Raw genomic sequence first — 13,628 nt, 5'->3', positions numbered from 1 at the left:
AGAAACTCCCCATGACCCGTAGGTAAAGGGCGGGCCCGGCCGGAATTGCTTCTTGAGGCTGATGTGGTCCCAAGGGCCAAGCCACAGACATCCACGTGGCGGCTCCAATCCCACAGCTGATGCTGCCACAGATTCCTCCCGGGCCTTCAGATCCATCTAGAGGACGAGCTGGGTCTTGCGGCCACACACATTCCCAGATGCCCGTGTGTGTGTTGGGGGAGGGGGATATACGTCTGTGTGTATATATGTGTGTGTGTGTGTGTTCTGTGTTTGTGTTGTATGCGTTGCGTGTATAGATGTACATACGGTGTTTGTGTTGTGGACATGTGATGTGTGTGCATGTGTGTGTGTTGGGGAAGGAGAATACATGTCTGTGTGTGTGTGTGTGTGTGTGTGTGTGTGTGTGTGGTGTGTGTGGTGTATGTGGTGTGTACATAGGGTTTGCGCGTGCAAGTGTGTGTGTGTGGTGTGTGTCCTGATGGTACCACCAGTCTCTGGGCAGGCAGAAGGATGTGGATGGAGGCAGGAGTGTGGTCAGAAGGAACTGGTCACTGGGGTCAATGCTACCAGCAGGCTGTGCCTTCTTTGAGGACTACAACACTCAGGTCCAGAGGGAGACGAGGCCCAAAGAAATTCAGGCTGGATGTGTGACCCAGGCATGCCAACGGCTGACCCAAAGCCCTTTTCTTGGGCATTACTACCGGTCATCAAGGGGACAGAGTGTTCCAGGCTCTACTTCTGGCCAAGGGAAGACTCGTGGCTGGACTCCTTCTACTGCACACACCTGGAAATGTTAAGCCGGGAACCAAAGCCTCAATTTCCACCTCCTGAAGTGGGGGGTAACAACCCCCCCCCCTCCTCCAGCACAGAGACTGCACGCCTACCTACCCCAGCTGCCTCTGCCTGGAGCTCTGGGCGTGGACTGATCCTTGCCATCCCAAGCTCAACTCAATTCATCTCTTCTCAAGGGGACTCCCCCTCTAGGAATGTCACTCTACATGCAGGATCACAGGTGTCTTATTCAAGGAGGAACACTGCGCCTCAGAACAATGTCTGTGAGATAACGGGGGATCCATTACAATGTGTCGGGAAAAAAATAACCCAATACTGTAGAGTCCTTAAAACATCCACACTTGTCAGGTGGTGTCTTTAAAGGTCCATCCAGTCCACTCCTAACTACGTAACTAAGTTGTGTTGTTTACTGAAAACGCACCACAGAAAGAAAAAAGGACAAAACAAATTATCAAGTGAACCTAATAACTCACTTACAAGGCGATGGCCTGTTGATGAGCACAGTACAGAGCAAGGTGAGCCTTCGATGGCCACAGTGCCCACAGCGGGGCTAACCTGTGTCCCATCATGACAAAGGAGTGCATAAGGAGGCACTCACCCTGCACACAGGGAGCCAGGCTCGGGGGGACGGAACGAAAGCAGGGGCACCCACTGATTAAATGTAGAGCTGGGGTACAGATGCCAACATTTTTCCAGTGAGAGTCACAGGGGAACAATAAAATTAATCTCCCTGCCACACAAAACAAGTCAGTCTCCCTCTCTCTCCCCGCCTCTCCCCTCCCACCATATTGGTAACTATAATATCCAGGAGTCTGGACTCTCATTGGAACAGCAACACAGCGAAGCACAAACGCACCAACAAGAGACAGACAGAGACAGGGTGACCACGTGTCCTATGACAATGCACCACAGAAACATGGGAAACCCACACTAGGGTCTCAGCCTGGGAGCTAAGAGACAGGACCCAGGAAAGAGGCTCCTGCTCGTGGGAGAGGGGAGAGAGGACCACCACCGAGTGTCCCCAAAATAGAAGGAGGAGGAGGGTCCAGCTGTGGCCAGCTGGCATTCCACAGGCTCGCTCACGCCACCCGATAAGCTATATAAAGGTTGTTTTGTGGCCACGACAGAGCCCGGGGTGGAGAAAGCTCTTAATTACAGCCAGTGCTCTGGGGTTGGGCCCCGTCCGCAGCCTCCGCCCCACACACTGCAGGAAGCCAGGCTGAGATTGAGTCCCCTGGGAACCCGGTCAGGCCGCAGAGGCAGGAGCGGATGCCACGACACGGAGGCACCTCCCTGCATGAGCCCAAGGCCGGGGGGGACAGTGAGCCACATACTGTTAGCTTTACTCGTTTGCTCAGCAAACAGCCACTGGTCCCCATGTGAGCCAGGCCTGCAGCAGGAACCAGCACCGTTCAGCATCAGAAATCCAAAGGATCACAGAGGGGCGGCCTGGCAGGCCTGACTCATGGTGGTGGACACGGTCACATCTCCCTGTGACCCCCTGGCGAGCCATGCAGGCCCCCTGTGCCTCGGTGCTGCCCACAGCATAGGGAGAGCCAGGAGATCTGTGCTGGGAATTTGGGGAGACATTAATGACATGGCGATTTAAAGATGCTCCCTAAACACCACAACTTCCTGGAAAGGACTCGGGACCTGGGTCAGACAGAACTGGGGGTAAACTCCCAGATCTCCTCCTTGCCTGCCGGGCCACCCTGGGGAGTGACTCTGACCCAGTCATCACGGACACTCAGGGGCAGTCACAGTGCAAGCCAGCATTGGGTGTGTGTGGTACACGTGAACTCTGACAGTGGATGTGAGCACAGGGTTAAGTCATAAACACATTGGAACAAATAAATTAGCAGCGCGAAGTATCCTATTTGCAGCCGTGACCTAGGTGGCAGGATAGCAGGCTGGAATTCGAATGCAGCTCTTAGCAGAGTGTTGAACAAAGGCATCTCGAGATCCTGAGAAAAACAGGTCAGGTGCACAGGTGGCCAGGGACACTTGGGACAGAGTAGCTTCTGAAACCACCACCCAGAGATGTTCTGTCTGTCTCAGGTCCCCTCCTGTTCCCACACTGCCCCCTCCTCGACTCACCTGGTCCCTCTCAGCTGGGCTTCCAGACCAGACCAGCCACGGCTCACAGACCCCAACCTGTGCTGCCTTAGGGCTGCAGACACGGCCCCTCACCCCCTGTGCACGACCTAAGGTTCATCTTCCCCTCTGAAGGGCAGCCCCGGGGAGCCTGCTGTCCCTCAGAGCCACCCTGCTCCCATCTGTGGCCAAGCTGGAGGGAAAATGGGTTCTGGATACAGTTGGACCTCAGTCCATCAACAGCAGCAGCAGCAGCAGCGTCTGGTGCTCAGGGAACAACAGACACCCTGGCTCCATTCGTTCACCTCCGGTGGCGTTGGGTCTGTCCCACTCGACGAAGCCGGGTGGCATCGTTGGCATGATTTAGCCCATCCCAGCCAGCCCACCTTTTCCAGACCTTCATCAGCCTTCAAAATCTAACCGTTTGTCCCTGCTTGCCAAAATACGGGTGAGTTCAATATTTCAGTTCTTTTTGGGAATGATGTCAGGTTTGCCGAATATTCTTATTCTTTGCATTTGGAAGAGGGCAGTACTTCTAACATGCATATCACAACAGCAAACACAGAACTAACCGCCAGTCTCCACCCTTAGGTCTAGGCGGCTCCTTCCACTTCCCGGGCTCTGTTCCGGGCACTTGGAAACCACAAGGAACAGAGTTTGCCCTCGTCAAGCTTATTCTTGTGTGTGAAGACAGACCCCGGGCAGATAAACTACCAGACACATGAAACTGCACGTGGTAACAGTGTCCACACTCCATCGTGTAATTAGCCGCCACTTTCCTGCCTTCTCAAGGAGATAAAAGGTCCCCAAGGACAAAAAAGAATGTCCGATCCATCACCGCATCCTGGCCCTTGGCATGTCCCCCAAAGGAGGAATCACTCAGCGTGTGGTTGCCGAATGAATGAATGAGTAGGTCGGATCCAACTGAATGATCACTACACAAAAAAAACCCACACCGTTAGTCTGCGGATTTCCAGATCATCAGTGCAAAGCCCCTATTCAGAACAGCTCCTATTTGAGTTCCAAAGTCACCCAAAGGCATCTCCTCTGTGCCCAGGGACTTCTGGTCATTTGGATTTTGTGATGCTCCTGGATTTAATCTTACTCGATGCGGTTCAGTATCTTACTGTTAGCTATCTTATTTTATTTTGCTTTGTTTCTAATTGAAGCAATTGTAAGGGGATTTTGTTTCATTCATCACCAGAATAGCCCAGGCCCTAGTCAGCTTACATCTGTATTTACAAAAGCAGATTCCCTCCAGACAGCTGAGCATAACTTAAACCTTCCGTCTGTTCAGGCATTTGGAGGACCCCGGCCACTGTGAGTTTTCTGAGCGTTGTCATGGGGAATATGTGGTGTCCCCGGCTGGCCAGCATCAGTGTCCACTTCTCTTGGCTACAGGGCCCCTGTTTCCCTGCATGGGTCACACATCCTCTCTTGAGGGGGGTGGGGATGGAAACGAGGACAGGGTCATGTAGTTTAGCCCCCAGTCAGCCTCCTTCCACTCTGGAGCTACAGTTTTGGTCTGGGGAGAGTCTCAGGCCCACACTTCTCTGTCAGACCAAATCCAGGCACGCTGGGCCCCAGTCTTGTCTGTCCTGGGGCTGGAGTCTCACATGGCCCTAAGGTTCTCCACAGGTAGCCCCATGTGCCCCCCCCCCCACACACCTGTCCTCCCCTCCTTCGCTACTATGACGCCATCACCTGGGCCCCTTGTTGGCTGCCGTCAGACAGGCTCAGGCCAGGGGAGGAGGGGAGACGAGGGGAGGGACAGAGGGCGGGTGGGGGCTTCCTTCCTGCTCCCTCTAGGCCATAGCTGAGGCAGCAGGTGCCTTCCCTGAGGGGACTTCGGCTCCTGTCACACGGCCTCCTCCCCCCACGGGGGTCTGGACACACCTCCGCCCTTGCCATCAGCCAGCTCCCCTCGCTGCCCATTCTCAGGGCCTCAGTATCCCTCACCGACCCCACCCCTCTTCAGTGAGCCATCCGTGCCAGGACCCAGATACAAAAGGCTACCAAGGACGGGGTTAGGCCAAGAAAGAACCTAGAAACGGCAGGAGCTGAGCGAGGCCTGGTCTCATCACTCAAGCCCGCCTGACCTCTGGCCTTTCTGTCGTGTGTGAGGTCAATCTGCTTTATTCCCCAAGCCCGTTAGAGTGGGGCCCTCTACTGCCTGTGAGCGGAACGCTGTCCTCGACTCAGAACCGAGGTCAGCGATGGCGCAACCTGAGTCCCGGGGCCTGGTGGGGGGCGGCCAGCGCGTGGGGGCTGAAGCCCCGGATTCCATCCCCAGCCCTGCTTTAACTGGGGAGCACAGCCCAGTGGCTTGGCCTCTCTGGGGCTGTCCTCACCATTCCCAGAACCGACCCCCAGGCATGGAAGTTCTTCAGAATCTACATTCTGCTTGGCCCAACTCGAGAACCAGTCTGGACCGAGGCCGGCAGGAAGACACAATGCCAGTGGGCAGGGTCTAGAGGAGCACCCATGAGCCACCACGTGGGACTTCGGCCTCCCGGCTGGGCCTGACTCTCGTCAGCTCAGAGGTCAGTCCTGAGCCCTGGCCCTACCACACTGCCTCTCCTGCCTCCCTGCTCTTTCCCATCCTGGCTGGATCTCCCCGTCTGGCTACAGGCCTAGCAGCTGCCCCTTCCGGGAGCCTAGCAGGCTGCATGCTGGGTAAAGATCGCCATGATGGGCGTGGTTGCAATGCGGGTCAAGGGAAAGTCCATGGCCGACGCCTTCTACACTACTGCACAGGTTTCCTTCACTTGGCACTCAGGGCATCAATCTCCTCATCTGTGAAATGGGTGTAGTCCTCGTGCTCCATCTATCCCCAGCACCATTTGTCCCTGAATTTCTCCAGCAGTCCTACAAAGGGTCTCCTATCTGACTGTGTCACACCCCTGCACAAAACCCTTCCACAATTCATCTGAGCACACAAGGCCCTCCTTTACTGAGAGTCGGACAATCATACAAAACCACCAACCCGAGTTCCCTCCTTTACCACGGCAATACAGGTCCATGATTGTTCACAGACTGCATCATACCACCCCTCAATCCCTCATCCTACAGCTCAGGCACGTCCTGCTAAATGGTCTAAGCGTCACCTCCTCCAGGAAGTCCTCCCTCATTCTCAGGGTCATCACCGAGCACAAACACAGTAGGACCCCCTGAAATTCTGTGGCACGTTTATTAAGGTCACCCCCACTGTATTAAATCCCTTTTTATGCGTCTTTTTTGCCATCTAGACTATGAACACTCCAAGGGCAGGGGCTTTGTCTTCTCTTTGTCTACAGGCCCAGAAATCAGCACAAGGCCCCCCACACACTAGATCTCCAACACGTATCTACGAATAAGTGAGTGGAGATTAAGTAGAGCGGGGCCAACAGAGGAAAGAGTCACAGAAAGGTAAAGGGCCCGAGGGCGTTCTGTTTCAGACACAGCTTAGCTGTTTTCTCACAGGGCTGCAGGCCAGGCCCCTTCCCGGGAGCAGACCCTCACGGCTCTCCCAAGTCATGGCCAGCTGCTCCCACCGCTGGCCCCAACCCCAAGGCTTCCCTGTCCCCGACAAGGGGTGGCGTTCTCAGTCCCCGGAAGCAGTCAGCAAAACAGAGGCTGGGACTCTGCTCCCAGCCCCTACCTGCTGGTCTTGGAGGCTGGGGGAGGGGGGGTGGGTACCAAACACTGGTCATGACCCAGGAAGGACAAATATCACCCCAATGCAGCAGGCAGAACAGAAGCTGGACACAGGCCAGTGCACGGAAAACCCACTTCTCCCTTCCCGTCCTTTGGGGGAGGCTGTCCTGGGAATGATCCAACAAGGATGTTGGAGGTCAGCCTTCAGGGTCAGATCCCTGCCTGCTGCCCAACCTCCCCCATCCCCCATCCCTAGCCACAGTCAACAGATTCTAGACAACCTCGGGTTATCTCAGGGCACCAGGTCAACAGCACTTGGCCTCTGAGACAAGCAGTGCCCAACCATGTAAGTGGCTGGCTGGGGGTCACAGGAACCTGCCTTGTGCCCATTTTCTTGGCCCACCTCTCAAGGCAATCCCTGGGGAGAGGAGAGGGCCCCATATATTTCACCTGCCATGTGCCTTAGGGGCAGGGCTTTGTGTGCAGGGCTCTGACCTCAACAGCCATGGAGGTAGCAGATATGTTCCCACCACAGAAACGCAGACCCCACTGCCTTGCATTTAACCATCTCTAAGTCTCTCAGGGTGGGCAGGGCTGAGGACCCAGCCCCATTTTAATCTCTATCCAGCCTGCGCCCTGGAGGCGGAGCCTGGGGAGGAGCCAGGGTGTGGGCCCCGCCTCCAGCGCCCAGCTGGTTTTCCCTGGTCACTGAGCCCTGGCAGGTGGACTGCGGCCTGCGCCTGCCATCAGCCCCTGCCCCGACACGCGCCCCTGCCTCCGCCACCAGCCCCTGTCCCCTGCTCCTGCCACCTGCCCCCCACCCCTCCCCGCTGAGCAGTTCAGCACCCCCGCCCCCCGCGCCCCGCACCCACTCACTTTCGCACAGGCGGCGCCTCAGCTTGCCGCGGATCTTGTCGATGGCGTTGAAGTCGGACACGTGGAAGACGTGTGCGGACTTGGGCTCCGAGGCGATCTCCTCCAGCTCCTCCTTGAGCGCCGCCCCGACGCCCACGGCGAAGATGCGGATGCCCGCGCGGTGGGCGGCGGCCGCGGCGTCCATCACCAGGTCCTGGCTGCGGCCGTCGGTCAGGAGGATGGCCACCTGCTTGAAGGCGCGGTCCCCGGGGCGGCCGCCGGCCTGCGGCGAGAAGCTGTGGCGCGTGATGAAGCGCAGCGCGTCGCCCGTGTTGGTGTTGCCGCCATGGTAGGCCAGGTGCCGCGCCGCCGCCTTGACCTCCTCCCGCGAGCCAAAGAGGCCCAGCTCGAAGGCCGTGGCCGGCCGGTCGCTGTAGCGCACCACGCCCACGCGGGTGCGCTCGGGACCCACCTCGAAGGTGTCCACCAGGTTGGCCACCCACTGCCGCACCTTCTCAAAGTCCTCCTTGCCCACGCTGGAGGAGGTGTCCAAGAGGAAGACCAGGTCGTAGTGCACGGTCTTGCAGCCTGCAGGGGGAGAGGAAGGGCGACCTGGCCCAAATGCACTGGGAGAGGTCATGCCCTTGGGCCTGGAGGGGTTGGGGGGGGGCAGGTCGCGCACTCCTGGGGGCCCTGGTCTGGCTGCCTTAAAGCTGCAAAACCTCGGTTCCTTAACTTCTCATGGTGATGAGCGTCCCCAAGTTTGCTGTGAGGTTCGGCTGCCAACGTGTGACCCCTTGCATAAAAGGGGTCAACGTTCAGGGAACACCATTGTACCGATTTCCTAAATAGTTTTGGTTTTGGTTACACAGTGACTGCATCGTTTGTTTGTTTGTTTAAACCTACTACAAATAATGCAGGATTGCAGAAAACACAATCAAAAATGTTTCCAATGCTTATGTTTCCAGCTACGGAGAGTCAGCACTGCCAACCCGCAGCGTGTATACCTGTTGGTTTGTGTCTCTGCATAGTTCCTAGTGCACGTGGGGCACACTCATACGTGGCTGTTTTCTGCACCTCCTGCGATGTGCTAGAAACCCATCTCCAGGGTGATGCGGCCGGTTTCCACGGCTGCAGGGATTCCACTGCACAGGTGCACGTAATTTATTTAGCCAGCACTCTCGTTGGATGTTTAAACAGTTCACAGCATGCCAGCATTATAGACCACGTAAAATATACCGCACTCAGGGGCACCTGGGGGCTTAGTCGGTTGAGCCTCCGACTTCAGCTCAGGTCATGATCTCGTGGTTCGTGGGTCTGAGCCCCACGTCAGGCTCTGTGCTGACAGCTCGGAGCCTGGAGCCTGTTTCGGATTCTGTGTCTCCCTCTCTCTCCGCCCCTCCCCCCCTTGCGCTCTCTCTCCCTCTCTCTCTCTCCAAAGTAAATAAACATTAAAAAAAATTTTTTAAAGTTCAAAAAACAGAAAAACAAGAACTCTGCATGTATTACACACACACACACACACACACACACACACACACACACACAGATACTTCCTTATCCCTATTCCCACCTAAGCCAGGGCCACTTTTGAATTTTCCACATCTACCTTTTAAACCTGTGCTGCCTGGAGCAGAGGTAAATCCCCCCACCTTCACCGGCTGGCTCCCTAACAGGATTAGAGCTTCTGGAGTGCTTGCCCAGATGTGTGGACTCAAGAGATAATTCCCAGGGAGTTTTTCTCCTTGACACAAAAGGTCATCTTTTTGTCTTTGGGACAATAGTGTTCTAGCCCGGGCAGGGTAATTGCTGCCGTGGACCAAGCAGGACCCAGCCTGTGGGCTGAGATCCTTGAGCACATTTGTTTTAAGGGTGCAGAAGGTTTCTTGTTCCTGAGGTCTCACCCAGGGGCCCTTTGGAGCTCTGAGTACATTCTCCCGGGGGATGGGGGGGAACAGGTCAGGGAAGGGACTGCATCATGTGCACGTGAGAATTAAGTGTGTGTCTCAGGAAGGGCCCTGACCCCAGGACCGGTGCCCTCAGCTCTGCCACAGGTAAGGGCCGTGTGTGTGAGCCCTGCAGGTGACCGCCCCCTCTGGCCCCACGTGTTCGACTCTATAAAATGAGGGCTTGGGAGAGATGGTTGCTGCCCCCCACCCCCTGCCCCGCACTTCTGTTTTAATAATCCCGTATGTCACCGTGCTCTCAGGACCGTCTCAGTGGACGCAGAGCCCCACACTCCTCCCATGAAGACCGGGACATCCATGGTCATTGCTGTCTTCCCAGTTAGCTGAGCTGGGCAGAGAAATACATGAGGAGACTTGGGGAAAACAACACCGAAACACAAGCCCTGGGGTTTTTGTCTGGGTGTGTTTCCTTTGCAGGCTCAGGAACCTGGCATGGCTCAGGCGGGCACCGGCCTGTGTTCCCGCTCCTCCCCTGCTGGGGGCTTTGGGCCTGTCTGTGCCTCAGTTCCTCATCTGCAAAATGGGGCTGTGTTTTAGAGCCCGGTGACCTCCCTGCTCGAGGACCCCAGAGAGCAGGCTCTGTGCTCGGCACCCTGATACCGACCGGCTCGTGTTCCTGACCCCTCCTTCACGCCTCCACGCCGATGGCACCCTCCCCAGGAGGCCCTCAGGCGTGTGGACCAACCACCGCCACGCTTCACCCCTCCTGCCCCCGGCCGCCTCTTCCGCAGTGAACTTCCCACTCCCCTCTCCCCCGTCTCCTCCAGAGTCTTGTTGCCCTTGAGGTCCTGGCTGCCTCTTCTGGCTGGACCCCAGCGTGTCCACGTCCCCCGGAGTGTGTCCCCAAATCCCTCCCAGAGCAGGACAACGCGACACCGTCCTACCCCTGCCCTCCGTCCCCAAGGCCCTGCGGGTTCTCTGCACACCCCACGGCCCACTCGGGACGTGTGTTCAGAGCTCATTCTTCTCCCACACCCTCCCCCACACTCACTCACCCACATGCTCTCACACACTTGCACACACACTCACACACTCACCCACATGCTCACACACTCACATGCACCTAGACTCACACCCACACGTTTGCACACTCAACCCACCCTCACACACGTGCTCGCACACTCAGGCTCACACAAACACACGCTCAGGTTATTTCACACACTTTCGTACACACAAACGCACCTCAGACTCTTGCACATGCACACTCATTTGCACACGCTCGTTTAGACACAAACTCGCACCCGCACAACCACATTTGGCCAGACCCTTGCACACTCACCCACACTCATTCTCACGCGTGCACATGTACTCACATTCACAACCTTCACACAAACACACCGCCTCAGGCTCTTGCACGCTCATTCACTCTCTCGCACCCCCACGCACGGGCACGCACAGCAGCTGCTCGGTGCCCGGTCTGGCACGTTCTATGGCGTCCCCACCTGCCCTCTGGGCCCGACAGCCGCCGTCCCCGCTCCACAGCAACAGCAGCCACAGGAGGCAGGCCACGGCTCTCCCGCGCGTGGGAACACGCATCTCTTGGCCAGGAGGAGGCGGCACCAGGCTCTACGGGAACATACCCTGTGTGGACAAGACACACCTTTAGAGAAGGGCCCCGGCCCGTGTGGGAGGGACTCCGCGCCCCCGCCGACCTCTCTCTCAGCCAACGGCGTGGCCCTCGCGCGAGCGAGCCCAGGACGCCTGCCCCGCGGGGGTCACCCAACCCTCCCTGCTTCCGGCCACCAGCAAACGCGCACCGAGGACCTGCCATCCCCGCGGGACCGTGCCCAGGCACTGGCACCACGTTCTGATCGCAACCTCCACGTCGGGACGTGGAACAGGCGGTTTTATTTGTCTGATATGTTACCGGAGGACATCTTTGTACCTAAGCCTCTGCCCGCATGTAATTATTTCCTTAGGGCCCTCCGTGACATATCTTGAAAGGACCCTCAAAGCAATGACCAAGCTTCTCTCTGGAGAGGCTGTACCGGCTCCCGCCAAGCGGGGGCATATGACGGAGCCCCTCACCGCATCCCTGGCGGCACGGACGTTATCATTCCCTCAATCGTTGCCAACTCAGTAGGAGAGATCTTGTTTGGGTTTTTATTTTTCTTACTTTCGATGCATTTCTTTGCTCTATGACATTTACTAGCTAAGTGTATTTCTCCTACGTATCTTATTTTCATGTGGATATCTGCTTCCAAAAGTATTTGTCACTGTTTAAGCCATGAGACAGGAAAGAGAAAACAGCTAATAGGATTCTGAGCTATTTACCAGTTGCCCTCCTGTGCCAGGTGCTGAGGGCGGGCAGGTGAAGGACTCTGAACCACCCTCCCCAAGGGCAATGACACCTGGGAGACAGGTGACACGTGGGCCAGGGCAAGACAGGATAAGAAACACCAGCACAGGGACGTTCAGGGGGTGACAGGAGCACCGGCAGGGGGTAGGGGGTGCTGTCACATGGTTATTTCAGGGGTAGGCCAGGACTCCTGGATGAGTGACACCCAAGCCAATTTTGGAAAATGGAGTAAGACTCCATCAGACAAGAGGCAGTTGATGATTTCAGGCAGAGGGAACAGCATGTGCAAAGTCCCAGAGGAGAGAGAAGGCAGGGCACATGGAGACGTCCCTGGCCACATGGACAGGTATGTGGGCCCTTCTCAGGACAGGTACCTGAATTCCCATGCTGGTCCCTGCCACCCTCAGGGCAAACTGCCCTCGTCTTGCCAGGGCACTAAAGGCCACCTCGCAAGTGCACAGGGCATAAAACAGCCCAAATGACAATACCCCAAAAGTACGATACTCAGGAGGTGGCCACGGGAGCAAGAAGAAAGACACTTTCCCAAAATCGTATATGAAGGGGCAGAGGCCAAGGGTCAGGACCTGAGGGTCCAGGGGAAGAAGAGACACAGAGTCAGGGCAAGTCCCGCGGGTGGCCCACCCTTCTCATCCTTCAAAGCTATATGAACGCACGGACTCGTCCTTGTTCTTCCTGTTGCCCAGAACCTAGAACAGTTCCCAGCACACAGTGGACATTCGACAAATAAATATTAGATTCAGTAGTGAGCCATGTGGTCACGTCATCTCATCATCTCGGGTGGCCAGGAGCCATTCATTTGAAGAACACGGACATTTCAAAAAGCCATGAAAGTGACTGAATGGCTGCCATTGATTATCTGCCGTGTGCCAGGTACTTTCTGATTGTTGAGCGGACTCCTGTGACCCTTCAAGGCAGGAATCATCGTCCCCATGTGCCAAAGGAGGGGACTGAGATGGAGAAGATACCAGTCTGTCCCCGGGTCACCAGAGGATGGACCGGGACTGGAACCCCAGCGCCTTCTGGGCACTGAGCCCACTCTCTTTCCATGACCTCTGTGGATACACAAAATCCAAATATCACCACCAATTACTGAGCCATCATTTTTTAAAATGAAATAAGTAAGAATGTAGACGGAGGAGATAAATTGGTAACAGCCATAGTGTCCAGTGTTTTTCCAGGACTCAAGAAATTTGATAATTTCCCTCATTGTGGAAACCAGGCTTCTTCCTCCAAGTCATAGTCTCCAAGTTTCTAGAGGAATCTTGGTCACATAACTTCCCAAATACACACACAAATAAAGAGAAAACAACAGGCCAATGTCTCTTATGAACAAGATGCAAACGTACTTAATGGAAGACTAGAAAACTGAACTCAGTAGCACACTGAAAGGGTTATACACCGCCACCACGTGGGATTCAGCTCAGGAATGCAAGGCTGGTTCAACACGCACATGCCAACCCATGTGATGCCCTCGCCAGGAGAGCAAAGGACACATAGTGTCCCAACCAATACAGAAACACCTGACAACATCTAACTGCCTTTCACGATAAACACACTCAACACTCTAAGACAACAGGGAACCTTCTTCAGCATGACGAAGGCCACATAAGAAACCCAGATAATAACACACCCTACCCCACAGCGGGTTGTTGCGAGCGACTGTCGTAGGAACTGAATAATACAACTGCATGCAAAGCCCTTAGCCTGATGCCTGATGCCTCAACCGCTCTCAAGTCCACACGGCTGACATGAGCCAGAGCTGGGGCTTCAACGCAGCCCAGACCTGCTCCTTGAGGCCTCCCGCCAAACAGGGTCCCCGCAGCTGGGCCGAGCCTGGCACCGCTTGAGAGCCTCTGAGCTGTCCACACGGTGCCTCTCCATCCTTACAATGACCCCAAGGGGCGGGTGTCGACATCCCCCTTTACAGGAGAGCAAGCTGAGGCTGAGAATAGGGGACATACCCA

The 13,628-nt window shown here is 56.0% G+C and overlaps 1 protein-coding gene across 1 annotated transcript in view; it reads right to left on the bottom strand.

Moving 5' to 3' along the window:
- The window catches only part of COL22A1 (collagen type XXII alpha 1 chain), a 232,479-nt gene that overhangs the window by 200,036 nt on the left and 18,815 nt on the right, over nt 1–13,628 (bottom strand). Inside the window, exons 2-3 of the mRNA XM_030304529.1 lie at nt 10,787–10,925; nt 7,399–7,965 (exon numbers count right to left, since the gene is read on the bottom strand). Of these exons, the coding sequence (XP_030160389.1) occupies nt 7,399–7,965; nt 10,787–10,880 (661 nt within the window). The 5' untranslated portion in view covers nt 10,881–10,925. The remainder of the gene's footprint in view (nt 1–7,398; nt 7,966–10,786; nt 10,926–13,628) is intronic.

The sequence above is a fragment of the Lynx canadensis genome, chromosome F2 (genome assembly GCF_007474595.2).
Source record: "Lynx canadensis isolate LIC74 chromosome F2, mLynCan4.pri.v2, whole genome shotgun sequence".
Lineage (NCBI taxonomy): Eukaryota > Metazoa > Chordata > Mammalia > Carnivora > Felidae > Lynx > Lynx canadensis.
The sequence above is the reverse complement of the archived record's forward strand: the minus strand, read 5'-3'. Positions and strand labels throughout refer to the sequence as shown.